Source organism: Andrographis paniculata, unplaced genomic scaffold (assembly GCF_009805555.1).
Source record: "Andrographis paniculata isolate CXL003 unplaced genomic scaffold, ASM980555v1 Contig87END, whole genome shotgun sequence".
Classification (NCBI taxonomy): Eukaryota; Viridiplantae; Streptophyta; class Magnoliopsida; order Lamiales; family Acanthaceae; genus Andrographis; species Andrographis paniculata.
The window spans coordinates 2,248,230-2,269,458 of NW_026137625.1; the positions used below are offsets into that span (position 1 = coordinate 2,248,230).

The window sequence follows — 21,229 nt, forward strand, 5'->3', positions numbered from 1 at the left end:
GAACATCATGTTCTATAGATACGTGAATCATGATCGTCTTAGTCATTCAACATATCAATAGTCGCAATTAGAAACTACTGAATCATAATATAATATACAAACTCGATAAACTTAAACCTAATGAATAAAACCAAAATATAAAAAAAATAAATTCAATCTAAAACTAAATAACTAAAATATCTCAACATCTCTTCTCAAACTCAAGTGAAACAAGTTGAGTTTGCAAAGAGAGATTCAAGATAATGCAGCCACAATTGTCCACCATGCAATCAGAAGCAGTGTTATCAACTGAATTATAGTCGAAAACAACGGGACTCTCGACGAAGTCGGAAACAACAACACTCTCATGCAAAAAGTAAATTGGACCCTTAGAGCCGGACGGAGGTAGTATTATTTAAAAAATACTTGAGCATAATCTAACATTTTAAATAGCATATATACACATATTTTATACTCCCTCCGTCCCATATATTTTGGACGTGTTACTGTAGATATGAGAATTTAGGTAAAATATAATTAGTAAGCAATTAAGAAATGTATTAGTAGAAATAATTATTATTTAGTAAAAATAATTATAGATTAAGATTAAGACAAGTAAATAGTTTAATTACTTAAAATGTGATTAAAGTGGATAATCATATTTCCAAAATAGAAAATAGAGACAAATTATGTGGGACGGAGGGAGAATATCATTTGTATGTATTTATTAATTACGGAAGAAATATTAAATTGATTTTTATTAAGAAATATAAATATGCTCTAAAATAATACATAAATACATCATTAAAATAAAAATGATTAATTGTTTTCGAAAATATTTGCATTAATTGATGTTACATTTGATTAATTAACAAATTTTTAGAAAATATAAAGTCTAGCTTATTCTATTATAGTAAATAATCCGTCTTGCTGAAAAATTGCCTCACATTGTATTTATTTACACATTATTCCAACAAATCGTACAAAGATAACATTTCATAAAAAAATTATAATAGTATTATAACGACATTATATATGATAATTGCATGCATCATTGCGACGTTGATGTATACGTTTTTTCATTTAAATAATTAATTGAGAATGTTTGTAAAATTTTGAGTAACATTATGTTTTCAAATATAAGGGTTGACGTATTTTTTCAACAATAAAAAGTAAAATTCGAAAATAGGGAATTATCTTCGAATTTGATATAATTAGTGTTTGAGATTAAAAATATCTAAACACTGCAGCATACATAAATAAAATAGAAAAATATAAAATAAAAACTGGAAAATAAAGTGGTGATCACCAAAAGCAATTCTCTTGAATTTGATGTCGATTGAAGATTGTTTCTTAGGTCAGGAGGAACAGACCTATTTAAAACCCTTTAAAGAAACGGTTTGAACCGCCGTCTGGTCGGTTACAACAACCGCTATCAACCGCCCAGAAAGTCCTCTTCTGTCGACACGTATGTTAAACCCACTCACCAACCGCTCGTGCCAGTTACAGCACTCAACTGTCTCGGCCGACCGCTTCTGAAAACTTCACCGCCTTAAATGAGCGGCTGGTCCCGACCGACTACTCAACCGTCCAGCAATAACCTCTGGCTTCTTAGACTGGTCGCTAGACCAAACGATTCATTGGCCGCCCCATCAAGCAACCACCATCTGGTCTCTTGTCCGACCTCGTATTGCCCGTCTCATTCTTCCTCGTCCGACCTCACTTGGTCCGACCTGCGTAGTAACCGTCCTTCGCCCGACTTACTCTTTCGACCGATCGCCGTATCAGCCGTCCTCCGTCCGACCTCATTTGGTCCGACCGCGAGACAACCGACTACGGACCATCCGACCGGACCAACCGACCACAAACCATCCGACAGCGAACCAACCGACCACAAACCATCCGACAGCGAACCAACCGACCGGTTCTGTTTGTCTTATCTCCTTAGATGGACAACTGGTTCAACAGACTATCTTTTTGACACTTCTTTGCCCGACCTTTGTCTTGACAGACCTCCGCGCCTGCCGATACTTCTTCTATGCCCGACCTTCATTTTGCGTCTGCCGATACTTCTTCTCTGCCCGACCTTCGTCTTGACAGACCTCCGCGTCTACCGATACCACTTCTTTGCCCGACCTTATCACGTCCGATCTCCATGCCCGACCTTGTCTTGTCCGACCTCCGTATCGGCCGATCATTCTTTCTTGTCTGGCTTCTTTTTGCCCGACTTCTGGGCCGTTTGACTTATATGCAGACCATCCAGAATCTTACTGCCATTATTTATTATTATTATTTTTTGTGTTCAACAATAACAAATTTAGTTAACATAATTATTTTTTTCTTAATTAAGGACCATTGAATTATTTTTTTTAAATATCTAAAATACTCTCGATTAAAATTAACAATTGATTAACAATTAAAATGATCGGATTATCAATATAAAAGTCAGGATGATCCTAATTTTTTTTATAACATCAAGACTGCACCAACAGCCGGATTGCATGTCCTACATTATATGTTGTATTTGTATCATATTAATATTATTTATATATTGTGTATTGTTATCTTTATATGATGTATTCTTTATATTTATACAATATCCTTGTATGGTCTTATTTTATGTAATGTATTTTTTTATCTATCCAAAGTAAACTATAGCCATATATAACAAATCAGAGAAATGTCTTATTACACAGCAAGATTTTGGCATTATTTAACTTTTTTTTAAAATATTATATCAAAATATCATATTTTTTATTTCAATTGAAAATATTATTTTTATTATTTTAGTTTGTCTTACTCAATAGTATTCATTTATTTTATTAAATTATAAATAATTATACAGTAATACCAACATACCCTTCAACTTTTACATAAATTATAAATATCTTATTATATATATATACAATTTATTTATATTTAAACTACAAATAACAAAAATATTAAAATTATTATTATTTTTAAATATTCAAAGCTTCAAAAAGTTTTCAAAAGTTCAGGTATCTTCTTTTTGTATTACTTTTTTACATATTTTTTTTTAAAAAAAATTAATATGTTATAAACATTTATTATTTTTAATATTACGTAGAAAGTTCTTTATATCTAATATAAAAAAAATATTACTCTCTCTCTCTTCCACCTATTATATTTATATTGTCGTTTTTGTCCATCTCACATTTTATGTCATTTTTATTTCTTAAAAAATATTTACACACCTTAATCTCAATTTAAATTTTTTAATTTATAATTTTTTAAATTTTAATTAAATTAATTAATTATTTTAATTTTAATCTATAATTATTTATATTATAAGATAATTATTTATTAATATTTTTCCATCCAATTGAAATATTGTCATTTTTTATTTTCGTCCGTTCTATAACAAAGTTACTATTTCCTAATTTAGTAATTGTATACCTACCTAATATAATAAATACACTTCTAACTTACATTATATTAAACAAATATCATTACTTTTGTATTACTCAATACTTTTGTCTTTTTCACTGAAATTCATTATAATATTAATATTAAGAAATAAAAAAGTAAACTCCAACCTTACAAATATATTTTTAATTATCTATTAATTATACTTTTACTAAAATTGAGACATACAATTTGGAGTAAGATAATATTTTAAACTATTGTAAACTGTTTTTTTTAGTTCTGTAACTGACACTCTTATCATTTTAGTTTCGTGAGTGGAGTCTATCTCAAACTAGTCTTATAAATAAAAATTTTTTGTTATTTTAATTCTCCAATGCCAAAGATACCCGTATGACTCGCCAAAGGCTATAGATTCCACTTATAGAACTAAAATGAAAGGGTCACACAAAAAAAATAGTATACCCTTAAAATTATTTTACTTACAACCACACATAAACGGAGTCAACGAAAAGTGGAGTACATGAATTAAGTGAGTTGGCAGTTCGCAGAGAGTCGTCTCGTCATTCACAGCTCCTTCATTTATATATATATATATATATACACACACACATTACACTACGCTACGTATTTTTTATCGAGAGAAGACAGACCACACCGCCATTGTTAGCTGATTTCATCTTTGCCGCTTACCTTCGCTTCCTTCGCTACATATATATATATATATATGTATCATTGATACCTTGCGATATCAGCATCCTTACTGGACGGACGGACGGAGGTGAGACCATTTTCGCCATTTTTGTGTCATTATGTTCTACCGCTTCGCTGTTTCTCATTAGTCATTACTACTGCTTATGTTTATAGGAACTGCTTCAGCTTATTTTGCTTCCGTCTTTTGGTATTTTGATGCATTTGTATGTTGATTATTATTATTGTTATTATTTTCCTGATGTGAAGCACAAAACGAAGAAGATTTTTAACGGTTTAGATCCAAGTTCTGGTGGTATTTTGCGTGTATCTGTTCAACCGCTTCGTTGTTCATTTTATTTGTTGTTGCTGGGAACTGAACTGATTGAGCTTAATTTCCTCGACTTTTGGTGTTAATTCCTCCCGGAGTAAATCGCCTATGCCTTTCGGTGTTCTCTCTGGTTTGCAAGTTGCGATTGAATTTTGTGTGTGATTTGGTTTTATTACTGTTGTGAAGCAAAGGCATGAAGATTATTTAGAGATTTCGATCCAGTTTTGTCGCTTAGGGTTTCGGATTTCACAGTTTGAAGGTGTTTTACAGTTTGGATTCTTTGCTTGTATTTTCTGGAATGTTCCCCTTACTGTTTAAATTAATGAAGAGTTGTTAATTGTTATGCCTCTGATCCTGGTGCCTCTTTTAGCATTCATCCATGAAAGTTTGAATTGGTTCAATGGATGAAATTATAGATATCTTCATAATCATTCAATCCAACTTTAACTAACTGAATATGATTACTTGAACAAGTTCTTCTCCATGAATGAACCAATTCAACTGTTCTATTAATGTTCATCCTCAAATGTGGGAATTTTGTGTAGAGAAGGAGAGAGCTTATCTATCTATGGAAAATCCAGAACAGAGCCGCGAGGACGAATGGATCGAGCGAGTGAAATCGAAAGGCTCGGTTCCATATATCGATCCAGAACACTGCCCTGATTCAAACTGCTGGATATCCCCTCCAGCAAACATATTCATGGTTAGAGGATCACAGTATCAGAAAACAAAGGAGAAGATCCCCGGCGATGACTATCTCCTTAAGCCTCTCGGCTTCGACTGGATTAAAGGGCCGGCGAAGATTTCAGAGCTGCTGAAAAATCCCAAAAACCACATCCGAAGAGCCCTCGACGAAACCAAAAGTCGGCAACACCGCAAGCCTTTCGTGTGGGCCTTTAATTTTCAGCTCCCGACTAGCGACAACAACAGCATCGTCATGTATTTTGTCGACACGGATGGCAGAAAGAGCAACGAAAATCCTCTGATCAAGAAGTTCCTAAACGGAGACGATGGATTCAAGAACTCGAGACTGAAGTTAATGGTGAACATCGTGAAAGGACCGTGGGCTGTGAAAAAAGCAGTCGCGAGGCAGGCGATCTGCCTCATCGGGAAATGGCTTACGTGCAAGTATTATCGTGGCGAAGATTTTATTGAAGTCGATATGGATGTTGGATCTTCGATGTTTTCGACAGCCATTGTTCGTCTGGCCTTCGGATACTTTGCAACCATGACCGTTGATATGGCTTATGTGATCGAGGGTCAGGATGCAGCGGAGCTGCCGGAGCAGATGCTCGGAGCCGTTAGATTTTCCGGGATCGATCCTGCTGCTGCGAAGCCGGTCGAATTGCCCTCCCAAGGAGCGGCTATTGAGCAATGATTGGTAAGTTAATCGTATCTTTTCATTGGAATAAAATTTTTAGGTGAAATGATTATGGTAACATTTATATTGAAAGAATTAAATGATAATAAATGTAAAATAATGATTTTTTTTTTTTTTATAAATTCTGAAGTGAAGTTATTAATAAAGATATATATAGGAAGGATATAAAGAAACAGGTCTCTACCTTGAACTGTTGAAGATATTTTTATTTTGCTTTTTCTATACGTCTACTGACTTATTTTTATGCACATTTTTTTATACTTCTTTTTTTTTAAGACCAATAGTTTTATTTTGTCATTTTTAAAATAATAGTCCGATTTCTATTTTCGATAACTAATATTCTACTCTTTCACAAAATTATCTTTATATTTTCATAATAATTATATAAAGTATAGACATTTCAGTCTTTTAAAAATATTTTTACATTCGTTATCAATATAATATTATTATTTTTTAATTTCTATGTCTATCTCAAATGTGTCTATTGTTATATCTTTATTGTTTTGAGACGTATGAAACATTATTTATTCCTTAATTTTAATATCATAAAAAAAAAAAAAAAAATTATTTTTTTATTTTTTTTTCTAATAGCAAATTGAATGAATGACATAATAAAGTTTTGATAGCTGACGAACTATAGATTCTAGTCAATTTGTCTTCAATATAATATAAAGTTTTGGATTTTAAATTGATTATTCATTTCATTTTTTTAAAAAAAAAAAATTAAATTGAACACGTTTTTTTTATTTTTTATATTATACTAAAAATTAATTTTATATTTAAAACATCACGTCAATACTTATTTATATCACATTATATAATTATTCAAATTAAAAAATTTTACTATTCCAATTCAAGTCAAAATCTAAACCCCAAAACAAACACATGTATTGCATCTCTCACGTCTTAAATACAATCAAAGGACATATGTTAAAGCAGGTATAACATTTGAATTTCCGATTTGGATTTTCTTAAGTTTAAATTGATCAGAAAATCTGAATTTTTTTTTTTTTTACCAAATTGAAAAAATAATACTGCCTCTGTCCCATTGAAAGGTTACAATTTTTCATTTTCGTTCGTCCCAAGACAAGGTTACCGTTTTCTATTTTAGTAATTATACTACTTATTTTACATAATAAATACTCTTTCAACTTATAATATATTACACAAATGTCATTACTTTTATATTACACCATACTAATAAAGGTATTTTTGTCTTTTTTACTACAATCCAATATAATACTAATATTAAAAAATCTACATGCAAAAAGCAAACGCGACCCTTCTCGCGGAACAGAGGGAGTAATAAATTCCGAAAAATTCTTTTTTAAAAAAATTAAAATTGTATATTTTGTTTTATTTTTTTAATATTCTTTTATAATATTAAATACATGAGAAATAAAACTAACTATTTAATATGTATTCCCTCCAAAATATTTGGGTCCTGTACACAGATTAAAAAAAATGAATATTTTATTGAAAATTTGATAAAAATAAAAATGTAGTTGGAGGTATATTTTTTAAATTAATTTAGAAATTAAAAAGAAAAATAGGAGAGATAATGTAATAAAGGTAGTCAGTGTTGAATAGAGAATAATAGTTAAATGTTTGATTGGTTGATTTTGCCACAAAATCAATCAGTAATGGGTTAAATTTAGCTGACAGACTAAAAAAAAAAAAGTAAGAATAAATTTGGCTGACGGGAAGGTTGGCTTGGGCCTTTGGGCCTGGGCGCCGGACGTGTCAGCTTTCGGCACGTTACAAAAAGTGATACGCGCAAAATGGTCAATGGAGTAACCTGGAGGCATGCCAAGCGTGCAAGAAACAACGTCGGTGCATACAAGTGGCGTCCCACGAGTGTGCATTTGCGACTTGGAGGAAGTAATTAATAATTTTAAATTTTTTTTATTATTAAAACATTATATTATTAAAATATTAGACTTATATATTAATAATAATAAAATATATTAATATATTATCTTTCAAATTTCGAATTAGTTTAATTTTTTAGTATAGATCTGAAAATCCAATCAAATTTTAAATTTGGATTCGATTAAAATCGAATATTTGAATTTAAAATATTTTGGTCAGCTGTAATTCCATGTGAAGGGAGTATTGATTGAATTGTATAGTATTTCTTTGTTGAGTTTTTGCCTTCATTTTGAGTAAGGAATCCAATTAATTTTAATTTTAATTGTGAGAAAATTTTGTTTTCGGAAACTCTCTCCTGTGGGGGGTGGTTAAAAATTAGCATGCGTTATATATACCAACAGCACGCATTAGTATTACATACAACATAACATATTGTGTATAATAAAGGTATGCATTGTTTTTAAATAATAAGTGTGGTGTATAAAAGTATGTTACGTGCTAAAATCAACGGTTGTGTATTTTGTACGAGACTATAGCATGTGTTGTATCATTTATATTATATTAACATATGCAATCTGTGGTGTGTAGTGATATTGTATGTTGTTTGTCTATAGTAATATTATGTGTCGTTGAGACTATAACATGCATGTTTTGTTCATATGTTGTATTTGTATTATATTAACATATACAATGTATTGTTGTTAGTAATATTATGTATTATCTAATAGCACACAATGTGTTGTTCAGCATTTAACACTGTAGTCGTCGCCCTCTTAAGACAAGACAAGACAAAATAAGGGATTCCGAATTGATAGATAATAGTATTACTCATTTGGTAAGAATATCTTGTTGATCGTGGGATTTCGACATTGCATGCATGCAGTAATAAGAATTTTGGAGACCATCTACACAACACAAGCAATTCTTCAATCAAATGATTATTAGCAAAGAACAAATTATTTAGCATATTACTTTCTATTTTTCAATAAATAAATATACACTCTACGTCTCATATCTATATATGTATTTGTTTTTTGCACGAAATTTTAGAAATATTAATATTATATTAAGATAAAGTAAAAATAAAAATAAAAATACTAAATTAACCTTATTAGTATTATATAATATAAAAATAATGAATGACATTTGTATAATACATTATAAATTGGAAAAGCATTTGTAACGTTAGATACTATTTAAACATAAAATATAAATGCAAGAAACAAACATAAACATGTTGGATTAAAAATCCAATTGTGGGTTAAATGTAACTATTTGGGCTATCAGTCAGATTAAGCCTATATTAAGTGATCTATTAATTTATTGGACTTAAATGTATTTAGTAAGTGCGGGCCTCCAATGTACAGAAACCCGGTAACTTATTAATTGGGTGATGAGGCCAATTAATAATAAGGGATATAAATAGGGTTGTGATCCCAAGTCTAGACGCAACAACCATTACGTTCCATATCTCATCGTGGGAGTAACAGCAGAAACCCTAGCGGTTTTCTCAGGAGGGGTTGCGCCATAGACTTGAAGAACACAAAACCCTCAATTATTAGCATATCCGTATTCGACTATACTAATGGAATAAGGTTAGATTTATTTTACTTTATTTTTATCTCAATTATGACAACACGGTAGATCCTGGGCTTAGGGTTAAATTCCTGATAAGTTCCTACAAACACCCAAAATGCATCAATCAAAATGGCTATCATCATCAATCAATCAATCAATCAATCTTTTTTTTTGTTGGTTGCATCAAAGCTGCTGTATATACACAAGAACATGATCCAATATATTCAAATGTAAATGTAAAAATCTATTGTATCTTTTGTGCCTTCTTCTTCTTCTTCCACTGCTTGGCAGTATTCAAACAAACACACCATATTCAATCCCACTTTTTTCTTATATATCAATAATCCCCATCTCTCACCTTCTTCCTTTTGTCTCATTATTTGTCGTCGACATCGCCGGAGGCGACAACGACGACTGTGCGCCGCCGCCAAGTGCCGCTGCAGCTGATTCCACATGTGTCAAAAGATACTCGTAAATCTTCTTCCTTATCCGATCGACGGTCTCCGTTGATATGTGCGGCGTTTCATCTTCCTTCCCCGTCCCGATCTCATCCAACCAGTCGTTGACGCTCTTGAGCTGGCTCAGCATTCCGGCTATCTGACCATTATCCGACAGAGCAGACGAGGTGTCCACATCTGCATCCAAGAACCGCTCCACGAATCTCAAGAACCAATCCTGCGACTCCGACTGCAGCATTTCTGATAGCTCCACAGCCTCATCGAGCCCGTCTCCCTTGGCCCATTCGATCGGAGGAGAACTTCTTGCACTCTGGCTAGCTGCCGGTCCGTCACTTGGCCTGCGCGTAGAGTTCTTCGAATTTGTTGTTTGACGAAGTTTTGTTGCTGTTTTCGGAGGCGCATTCTTGGCTGCTGCATTTTCTAGGACTATAACGGGTTGATTAATTTTTTGACCTGGTGTAGGAGACGACGCTGCGCCTGGGCCATTGTGGACTGGTTTGGTGTAGACTGTAAAGGATGACAAGTTGGTGGCTAATGCGGCATTGACCCAAGAAGCGGCTGATTTCCGTCCGTCGGATGTGACCTTCAATGCTTCTTCCGACTGGTTTTCTTCATTATCTGAGGAGTCGACGCAGAGGGTTTTGGACAAGGAATCTGCAACAAGATGAGCTTTGTTCAAGCTTGAATGTAGCGATAAGAATTGCTCCACCGCAGGCTGTGGATTGTCTTCTTTTGCAGACGAGCGAAGCTCGGAATATGTACTGCATGAGGAAAAAAACACGGTTTTACGTAAATACATATATTTTCGAGAAGTTGAAGTGATAAGTATAGTTCTTTTGCTAAACTATCAGTCAAACAGAGTTTGTTCATGGAACTTTACGACATTCGCGACATACAACTCGAATAATTATGTAAATAGGAATCACACATGTCTGGACAACCATAGATCAAGTCCTTACATTGTCCAAAATCTTAATTGGCAGAAAGGTAACAAGGAATACTGTCCCAAGTAAACCAGCTAGTTTGGTGAGGTTAGATCGAGAAAACCTTCGATTGGCTATTCACAGGTTCACTAGAAAATTAAGTATAACAGCAGCATTGTCTTTCTACAGATTAAATCCTTTTGATCGTCGAAGAACAGTTACTACTTTTCAATGGCCCTGGCCTTAATCAAACTGAGAAAGTAATTGCGGCAAGAAAGGTCTAGCCATGTTTTCTCAGCGAAAGTGTTTGAATATAATATCCACTATGCACATGGAACTTACTCGAAAGTTTTGAATTCATAAAAATTACAGACTGCCTAAATACAACTGCTCGGGCCACATGATTACAAGAGAACAACATATTCATTTTTATTTACATAAACATAAAGAGAAGCATTTAGAAGACGCCAGAGAAACCGATAAGCTTCCAGTAAACATGCCATTCTACATATTCTACCTCAGGATGGTATTTTAACCGAAGAAAAACAAAGACAAGAGCTCAAGCTAAAGCTCCATGAGCATCACAACGTTCATTGTTTCTCCAAAACAGCTCTTCCAAAAACCACAAACATATCTAAGTAACCTTTGCATAAAAAGTTTTACAGAAATAATGAGTGACCACTGAGAGATATATTATACTGGGATTCGGTACTATTGCAATCTTTCGAGGTAGGGTCAGAGTTCTAACTAGTAGTGTCACCAGTAGTAGAAAACCACTCAGACACTCTATATAGTTTTCTCTTTGTTGGCCAACTAGATAGGATTTATGGAGATCTAGAATTCGGGACATCAAACTCAAAACCAACCAGTTCATATTTAGTAGTGACAAATAAAGTTGGAGACACTTCATGAGAACGGGGTCTATTTAAAGAGACGAAGTCTCAAACCAACTGTAAACTGAGAAGCACTTGCTCAATATCAATTCTATAGCTAATGGCTATATGCAAAAATGAAACTGAGATAAGTATAGTCGAAAAAACTCAGAAGGTAGGTAAGTCAAATTTCATACTTTTAAGGTAGGTAATGCAGAAGCAAATTCTTCTAGAGCATATAATTGTTCACAATCAAATTAGATAAATGTAGATTCAGCCTAAAGGATGTCAAACTTTTCTTAAATCCATGTATGGAAATACCTCAAGCATCGAAGCAGAGTTTCCGCAATGGAAGCTTCTTGCATTGCTTCTACAGCAGCTGTCTGTGCAGAGTCTCTGTGCTTCAGGACTTCCTGATTATTCAGGTCACAATGATTCCAGAATGAGAAACCAGGCAAATTAATAGGCTGGAAGGCTAATACTCGGCTGAAATATTTGCTCAATTAAAAGAACAAATCTTATCATAAGCTAAAAGAGATTTGACATATCTCCAGAAATCTAAATTTATCAGGCCGAATTCTTCATTCAATTTTTGTATGTTCTCATAGTTGAGCTTACCACATCAAATTCAATATATCACAGAAAAACTGAGTACAATGTGTATTATATTATAAGTTTTTAGATATATGTGCAAATATACCGCCAGGAAAATACGGGAATACATGTAAGGAAGACAGGGACGACAAAACAATGTGGAAATCCGTACCTTCCCAAGCTTTGAAAGAGAAGATGGCAATGAGGCCCATGCAACACTTGCATCTGTTAGTCTCCGACTGCCAACAGAAACCTTGACCAAATTTCCTGGAAATCCATGATTAGCAGCATCTCCAGATGACTTCTTTCCAACAGAAGATCGCGTAGTTGATTTAGCACTTTCAGGAGTATCTCCATTGATCGAAGCCTTTTTCCCAGACGAATTTACTTTACTTTCCTCTCTAGCGGATTTTGAAGATATGCTTTTAGAATCTTCTTTAGTTGGCAACTTTTCACTTGTTGATTTCCTCGGTGCCTGTGTGATGAGAATATAAATCTAAACAAAAACGAATACTTTCAAAGATAAAGTATCGAGTAAAACGAATTATAAAAGTTTCAAAGCAATGACCAAAATAAGCAGCCGCCGCAATCAGCTCATTTATGAGTTATACCAAATAGCATCAAAACACTCAGACGGACCCGTGCACCTTAAATAAACTGTTTCTACAATTATGGTGATCAGAATATCAGATACATCTACTCAAATCGAACAATACAATAGACAAGTTGTGATTCAATCAAATTGTAAGTCCCAATAGTCTTATTGTTCAAGCCATTCAAGAGATGCAATAGATTTAGATTCAGCTACGGCACAATAAAGAACTTACAGAATTACTTCGACCCTCCGACTTCATCTCCTGCTTGTTAACTTTCAATCTAGGACTTTCCCTACTCTTGGCATCCATGTTCCCTTCCCAGCTTTTTCTCAAGGCTTTAGGACCTAATTCAAATCCCTGAACAATATTCTTCACTAGATTCATATTCGGAAGCTTCTTCCCAATCGAGCTCACCCCGCGAACTGGGCTTTGCTTTTCTTTCGACCCCACATTAGCACTTGCCTTTTCCATTCTATCCAATCCTTTAATCTTTGCCTGGTGCTTTATCCCATTAGAAAACTTCTCAAACGAAGTAGGCAGCGAATAACAACTAGTCGGGGAAGTAGGTATCGACCTAGACCCAGACCCAGACTTCAATTTCCCAGCAAAGTCCTTCTTCACATCCAAAGACACAGCCAGCTTCGACAGCTGAGATTTCGATCGAGTCAGCACAGGAGTTCTCTTCTCAGGCTTATCATCCTTCAAACCACCATTCAATCTCGACGGGGAAGGCTTAACTTTAACATCCTTCACTGCTGCATCAAGCCTCGATCCTGACTTGCTTTTATCCATAATTTTCATCCGCGAAGACGAATCGGCATTATTGTTGAGGAATCCCAACGAATGAGTAGCAACAATATCTTCGGGGGTTCCCACGCAAGGATGCCGGCCAGGCACCGGCCTAACCCCTCTCATAATCGGCACCGGGGAGGCGGCCTCCAGCCTATCCACATGAATGAATTGCCCCAACTGAATCTTGTCACTAAGAATCAGATCATCGTGTTCATCAGGCAGCGATACATATGTAGCGTGAGAGGAATCGGATACCTTCAGATAAAACCCTTGGTTGGGGAAGAGCTCACCTCCTGCCAGTGCAGGAACAATGCTCACCACCTGCAGTAATGAAGATCGATGCTCTCCTGCAACTTTCACATCTGTGTTCATATGCTGCAGTAGCTTCAACAGAACTCCGGGAACCAAAGTCGCCATTATTCACAATCTCTAACCCTAACGCATCATCACTTGGAAAAGGGAAAAACTAAACCTAGATTGCAAATTCTCCAGATTCTCTGCAATAAAGCTAAATCCTTCGAAAATGTATGAAGAACAGACAGATCAGAAACCCACAGCTTCCTCCAAGAAAGATATAGCTCGAAGCTGACCCAATCCGATGCGTCACTGGCACCGAATCGCCAAAGAAATCAATCCAAAGATTCAACCGAGGAGCTACAGCTACAGTCAACACGATTGATGAAAAAAGGTTTGCCCTAATCCAGAAAAGAAGGGGCTAAAATTATCGAGGGCATTAAATTCATTCAGTTCCAACATTAAATTCGAAGCAATCGAAACACGCCCGAATCTGACAATCCAAAAGCGTAGAACTAACAACCTCTCCTTCCCTCCCCCAAACAAAATTCACAAAAAAAAGTAAAAAAAAAAATGAAAACAATCCTCTGATTGGTACGGCTCAAAAGCACAATGCAGATGATTCAGGTACACATCGGAAGTAGTCCAGAAATTAAACAGAAGAAAAAAAAGGAATCGCACAGGCGCAGACAAGTAGGAAAGAAGTTGGCTAGCGTCCAAACATCTGGTCTGGTCGCCGAACATGGGCAAGGGTCTATCGACAGATTTCGATGATTGTTTTCTGAGAAAAATTAATAAACAAACAAATTAAACAAAAGGGGAAACAGAGTGTATAATTGATGCGAATTTTACACTTTCTCACTCCTTCACTCCATGATTGATGCAGACATGGGAGCTGGGACTCGCTTCTGACACAGGCAGGCACCACCGCATATAGATACACATATACTTACAGATAGATAAGCAGCCGGCGCGAGAGAGAGAGAGAGAAAGAGAGAGGTCTTCTCTTCTCTGCCCTGTAAAATCGCTCGAAACTGTTTGCTTTCAATTCAACCAATGCAACTATTTCAAGCTTCCATTTTTATTTTTTATTTTTTATTTTTTATTTCTTTATGTATTGTAATTATTCTTTAATGCTAATTATTTATTGTTTCCAATTAATCACGCCATTAATGAATATAACTATAATTAATTAATACACTTATGATGGATTTACTCAATGTTGTGCCCTATTTGCTCTCGAATTTAATTGAATTTTTGGTTAATTGAGGTGTTAGTTGATTTGTAATAAATAAAGGTAAATTATATAACACTCAGTGAAAATGTACAAAATAATTTGTGTTTTATTTAATGTAAAATTTGCACGAAATACTCTATTTGTCTAAAATTGACGCAAAATATCTTAAATAATTTTTTTTAATAAAATAAACAAATGATAATTGATATCTTAAATAAGATATTTTGCGTTTTTTTGTTTATATAAAACTTATGTAGTTCAAGTCTTTGTTTATAACTACATATCAATTTTAGACAAAGATTGTATTTTGTGCAAACTTTATAAAAGACTTTTTTACGAAATAAATAAAATATAGGGTGTTTTTTCTGATTTTTATTAAAAATACATGGGGACATTATATAATTTATCCAAATAATTATGGACTTAAGTTTAAATTTGTAAGTAATGAACATTTAATCCGTATTTTAAACATTAAGTTTGTCTGCCTCCTGCGTTTTTGTTTAAATATTTTCATAATTAAATAGTTATAAAATATTTTAAATAACAAATTTATTATATATATTTTTATTTTTTCATTTTAATATTTTTAAATAAAAATAATTAAATACTACCCCATCCGTCGAAAAATATAGTTAATTGAAAATAAAAATATTTATTTTTCTTTTAAAAAGTACAAAAGTAATATTTTTTACTAAAAACATATTTTATAATAATAAATAATTTTTTGAGTTAATACTCCCAACTTAAAGTATACATTTATTTTTTTTAGCAAATTAAGAATTAATACTATTTTATTTAGTAAAAATGTATATGATGATATTGATATTTTTTTTTTCAATTATAAAAAATATATATTATTTAAAAATTATAGGTATTTTCATATTTATATATAAATTATGTTTATAATAATAAAATATAATAATATTTTTAAATAAAATAAATGAAATAAGAAAAGGAATACATTGTATTAAAAGGACAAGAGTATAATAATAATAATAATAATAATATATAAAGCAATAACATATAATAGTAAAAAAATAATATGTATATATATATGTCACATGCTATAATTGAATATAACACATAAGATATGTTCAATAATCAACACACATTATTCAATGAAAAAAAAAAATTCCGCAAGAGGTGACGTTAACTTGTTTTGTCTTACACCAAACAGTTGCTTATAAGTACATTTTTCAATATTTAATATATTTAACAAATATAAATCAATTTAATTTAATATATTCAAAAAAAAAATTATTTATGTTTATTTAATATAAAAGTATTTTTATTTATATTTAAAAATATTTATTTATTTACAAAATTAATTTTTATTAATCATTCATTTATATTATATAAAATTTTATTATCTAATATTCATAAACATATTCTAATTTATTTTAATTATATATATTAGTTTTATTTTAAAAATATTAATACCTTTCACATAAATATAATAATAAAATAATATAATACTACCTCTATCCCATAAAAGATGTGTTGCTGTGAGTTTACACAAAAATTAAGAAAAAATAGTATTTAATTGAAAGTAGATATAAAGTAGAATATAAATGATTAAATTAACCTCAAATTTTAAAAAGTATGTTAAAGTAATAATTATGAGTAGTTGTAGTGAAGTAAAAGTAATTTTGTTGTAAAATGAGGACCACTGTTACTAAATAAAAAACGAGACAATTGTTTTAGAACGAACGAAAATAAAAAAATTAAAACAACTCTTTTGAGACGGATGAAGTATTATTATTAATTTACTAAACATTATTACATTAAATATTATATCATTAACCGTCAAACTCTTATAAATTAATAATTGTATCAGTTTTTTTTTTATTAAATTTATGCACAATATATTTATAGTATACAATTTTATTTATACATAATTTTATTGTTTTTATGTTAACAAATAAGAGTAATAATTAATTTTTTGCTTTTTTTTTTTACTTATTGCATTTTTTTATTAATTATTTATAAATTTTTTATAATATTCTGCTTTATTATTTTTTTTTTACCTTTATATTAGAGTATCACTATTTTTAGGTTATGTGTCTAAATAAAATGACATAACTATACTATAATTTCAATATTTTTAAAAAACAAAATCAAGAGTATAACCTACTTGGCTACTTATAACACTGCATTTTTATATCTTTTAATAAATAAATAAATATGTTATTTGTTTTATTTATTTATATATATATATGTAAAATTAATTTATGATGAGTTTATATAATACATATATATTGTGTTTATATATAAATTTATTATTTGTAGAATACTCTTTGTATCCAATTTATAAATAAATATTTATTTTCTAAGCAGAGTTTACAAAAACAATTATACTTTAATTGTAATTGATAGTTAAAAGTAGTGTAAAAATAATTTTATTCTTATTTTTTGAGGTAAAAGTAATGATGTGATGATAAAATATGACATTTGTGAAAAAATATATATATAATATCTTATTAAATAATTACTTTGTAATTGAACAATCCAAACTATAAATGTATATATATATATATATATTTGTGAGTGACCGGAATAAATAATATTTATGTTAATATATTTTATTGGTATATACATTTCAAATTACTTTAATTCATAGCATAAAATATATGGTTAATCAAATATCTATTAGTCCATAACTTGAATATTATTCAAATAAAACTTCATTCTAAAACAAACTTTTAATTATAATATTAACTTACAATAATCAAACTCTTGAATATATATTTATAAAATAAAAAAAATAAACTATAATATTAACTTTTATTAATCAATCTCAATACAATTTTAAAAGTACATTATTAAATACTATAACAAAACATATTAATTGAACCTAATTACAAACTATCTAATTATTATACAAACATATTAAATATTAGTATGAGTGGAATGATATATAAATATATATAAATTTCAAACTCTTGAATATATATATATATCAGCACAATTAATCATAACATTTTTATTTTACCTAAAAATTTTACTAAGAATGAGTTACTAATGGTTTTTTTTTTTTTTTTTTCAACTTCTTTTATTATGTAATTTTTCTATATATATATATATATATATATAAAAGAATCTATATTTAAATTAAAATCTAAATAAAAACAGACAAAGTACACTTGTATGAGTTTATTTGGTTTTTATTTGAGTTTGAAATTTTAATAGCATAAGATTTAGTTTAAATAATATTTTGATGTAAAATTTTATTAAAATAAATAATATTCCCTCAGTCTCATAACAAAGTATCTATTTTTTCATTTTAGTCCGTCTCATAACAAAGTATCTATTTTCTTGTTTAGTAACTGTACTATCTACCTAACATTACAAATACCCTTACAACTTATAATATATATTACACAAATGCCATTATATTTATATCACACATACTAATAAAGTTATTTTAGTAATTTCTACTTTATTTTTACCATATCCCAATATAATACTAATATTTCTAAAACTGCATTCAGAAAGCAAATAGATATCTAGTTATGAGCCGGATGAAGTATATATTTGATTAAAGATCATGCATATTGAATATTATAAATTTCTATTTAAAATAAAAAAAATAAACAAACCTAATATTTAAGTGAATACAATGCTATCATTTATTTTATTTTATTTTATTTTTATGACGTGAAAATCTGCAACAGTTACCCGAAAATGCGCATTGTGTATACTCTAAGCCGAACTTAATATCCTGCAAAGTATACAATGCTATCATTTTTAATTAAAGGAAAAGTGATCAAAATCTGAAACTTAATTTAAAAAGATGTAGCAAAAAGTCCCACATGAATTAAATACTTCCTCCGTCTCAATACAATAGTCTTATTTATCATTTTGTTCGTCCAAAAACAATAGTTTTATTTCTATAAATAACCATATCACCGTAAAACTACCCCTACTTTTTTATTTTTATTACACAATTATCACTACTTTTTACACTTATACATTCACAAGGACAAAAAAGTCTTTTATCTATATTTTTTATCAACTACCAATATAATATTAATATTCCTTAAATCTCGTGTCTAACCCAATTAAAACTATATTTATGGGACGGGGGGAGTATTACCTATGGCTTTTAAGACAAATCATTTTATTGGGCAAAATTTAAAATCATTAGTTTAATTAAAAATGATTAGTTAAAAGAACAAAGAGGGGCTTGTTTGAGAATCTTATAAGCAAACAGCAATAATTCTTAATTAAATACTAAGTGCTCTACTTTTGGTATTTTGTCCCTTTTTGCAAAATTTGTTATTTTAATATGATGGATAAAGAGATTGATTGGCTAATTATACTTTGCCCCTAAAAGTTTTTTTGTGTTTCAATTTAGTCCTTATAGTTTTCTGTAATAAATTTTGTATGTACTACAGTGTATATATGAGGTTCCGTACGCTTTTGTACTGATTGGAATTTTTGTTAAAATTTTTGAGCAAATTATTGAGACTAAAATTAATACTCTTTTTTTGTTAGGTATAAATTTATTTTTTGCACAAAGTATATATAATATGAATATTTTAATTATAGTAAGTAATAAAAAATAATGTAAAAATATATATATTTTTTACATTTTTAATATAAAAATAATGGTACAATAATAAATATATATATAATAAGAGATATTTATATTAAATAATATAATTACCAAAAAATATATATACATTTGTTATGAAACAAATGAAAATGACAAAATACGTATCTGCATGTCGGAGGTAATACTTATTTATCATTCAAATCTAATATATATATTTATGGATTATCATAAAAGAATTTCTATTTTTTTCAAATAAAAAAATATCTTTTTATACATTCTGTATTATATATAAAAATCACAATTAAAAATTACTCAAAAGATTTTTTAATAGTAAAATTTTGAATTGAAGTAATTGTTTGATGTTATATAAATACGTGTTAATGTAATGTGTTGAATATAAAATTAAATAATAAAATCGGATATAAAATTTTTTTTAAAAAAACACCCGTTCTCTTGATAATTTTAATGTAACAAAAGTATAAGACATCATTTTTATAAATATTTTCACGATTTACCATATATACTTTCACTATCCAATAAAATACTATTCCATACGTCCCATTTACCACGTTCATCTTTCAATTTCTATTGGTTCTACTTATCTTTTCACTTTTCTTTTTTGGACAAGAATTATAAACTTTAATTTCACCTAAAATTTTAATTACATTAATTAGTTATTTTAATCTTAATATATAATTATTTTTATTATACAATATTATTTTCACTAATATATTTTTAATTAGTTACTAATTATACTTATTATAAATTTCCATGTATACAGTAAAGTGAATATGATAGTTGAAACTGAGAAAATATTATTTTTTATTTAATTAAAAAAAATAAAATAAATGATCCATTTGAAATAGAAATGAGGAAATATAAATATATGAGTTGTTAGTGTGCTGAATAAATTAATTCATAATAATGCTCAAATATTGATAATATATGATTTACATAATACATATTATCATTTATTTCAGTTCACTATATTTGCTAATGTTCACCTGAATTGAGCTTGAACCTATTTTTTCTTTTTATCAAACTTATAAATATTTTGTTGTAATAATAATAAAAAAAGATAAATAAGTTTTAACCTTAATTTTTTTTTTCTTAATATTTTGAAAATATTACTTACATCTGTTAACTTTGAAAGTTTATATTTGTTTTGTATATATTAATTTTTAAATATTAATTGTTATATTAAATATAGTATAAATTAAGAGAAAATGACAAAATATTTTTATTAGTGCTTTATAATACAAATATAATAATATTTGTATAAAAAAATTATACAAATATACAGATATTTTTAATGTTCAGTATAATGATGCAAAATATAAATATAAACTTATTAAGAGACATAGAGAGTATATTCCTTCTGTCCGGCGCAGATATAGTTATTTCCTTTTTTACATGTAAGTTTTAGTATATTAATATTTTATACATTATAGTGCAAAAGAAATATAAAAAGTAGAAATATAATTTTGTCCTCAAATTTATTTACTTTTTAATTACTCCTTCCGACTCAGAAAAAATATCTTATTGAAGGTGGACATGAAAATTAAGGAATAATATTATTTAATTGAAAGTGAATATAGAGTAGAAAGTAAAATGCTAAAATACCCTTACTTTTTAAATCATTTTAAAAAATAGGTTAAAGTAATAACTATGGGTAGTTTGAAAAAATAGA

The 21,229-nt window shown here is 29.8% G+C and overlaps 2 protein-coding genes across 7 annotated transcripts; one reads left to right on the forward strand and one right to left on the reverse strand.

The window, feature by feature from the left end:
* The first annotated feature begins 3,968 nt into the window (after positions 1-3,968).
* On the forward strand, positions 3,969-5,865 carry LOC127242767 (protein ENHANCED DISEASE RESISTANCE 2-like). Of its 2 annotated transcripts, none has more exons than XM_051262455.1 (2): positions 3,969-4,144; positions 4,935-5,865. In XM_051262455.1, exon 2 carries the CDS (start codon positions 4,953-4,955, stop codon positions 5,760-5,762), a length of 810 nt encoding a protein of 269 aa, XP_051118412.1. In that variant the 5' UTR covers positions 3,969-4,144; positions 4,935-4,952; the 3' UTR covers positions 5,763-5,865. The 2 variants fall into 2 exon arrangements, with proteins under 2 accessions (XP_051118412.1, XP_051118411.1); XM_051262454.1 differs by having other exon boundaries at positions 3,971-4,144; positions 4,930-5,865.
* A 3,492-nt stretch (positions 5,866-9,357) lies between these two features.
* LOC127242606 (uncharacterized) lies at positions 9,358-14,767 on the reverse strand. Of its 5 annotated transcripts, XM_051262195.1 has the most exons (6): positions 14,607-14,767; positions 14,426-14,525; positions 12,890-14,145; positions 12,235-12,537; positions 11,790-11,881; positions 9,358-10,434 (listed from the first exon to the last, which is right to left on the reverse strand). In XM_051262195.1, exons 3-6 carry the CDS (start codon positions 13,865-13,867, stop codon positions 9,570-9,572), a joined length of 2,238 nt encoding a protein of 745 aa, XP_051118152.1. In that variant the 5' UTR covers positions 13,868-14,145; positions 14,426-14,525; positions 14,607-14,767; the 3' UTR covers positions 9,358-9,569. The 5 variants fall into 5 exon arrangements, with proteins under 5 accessions (XP_051118152.1, XP_051118149.1, XP_051118150.1 ...); XM_051262192.1 differs by having other exon boundaries at positions 12,890-14,525; XM_051262193.1 differs by having other exon boundaries at positions 12,890-14,525; positions 14,597-14,767.
* Between the last annotated feature and the right edge of the window lie 6,462 nt (positions 14,768-21,229).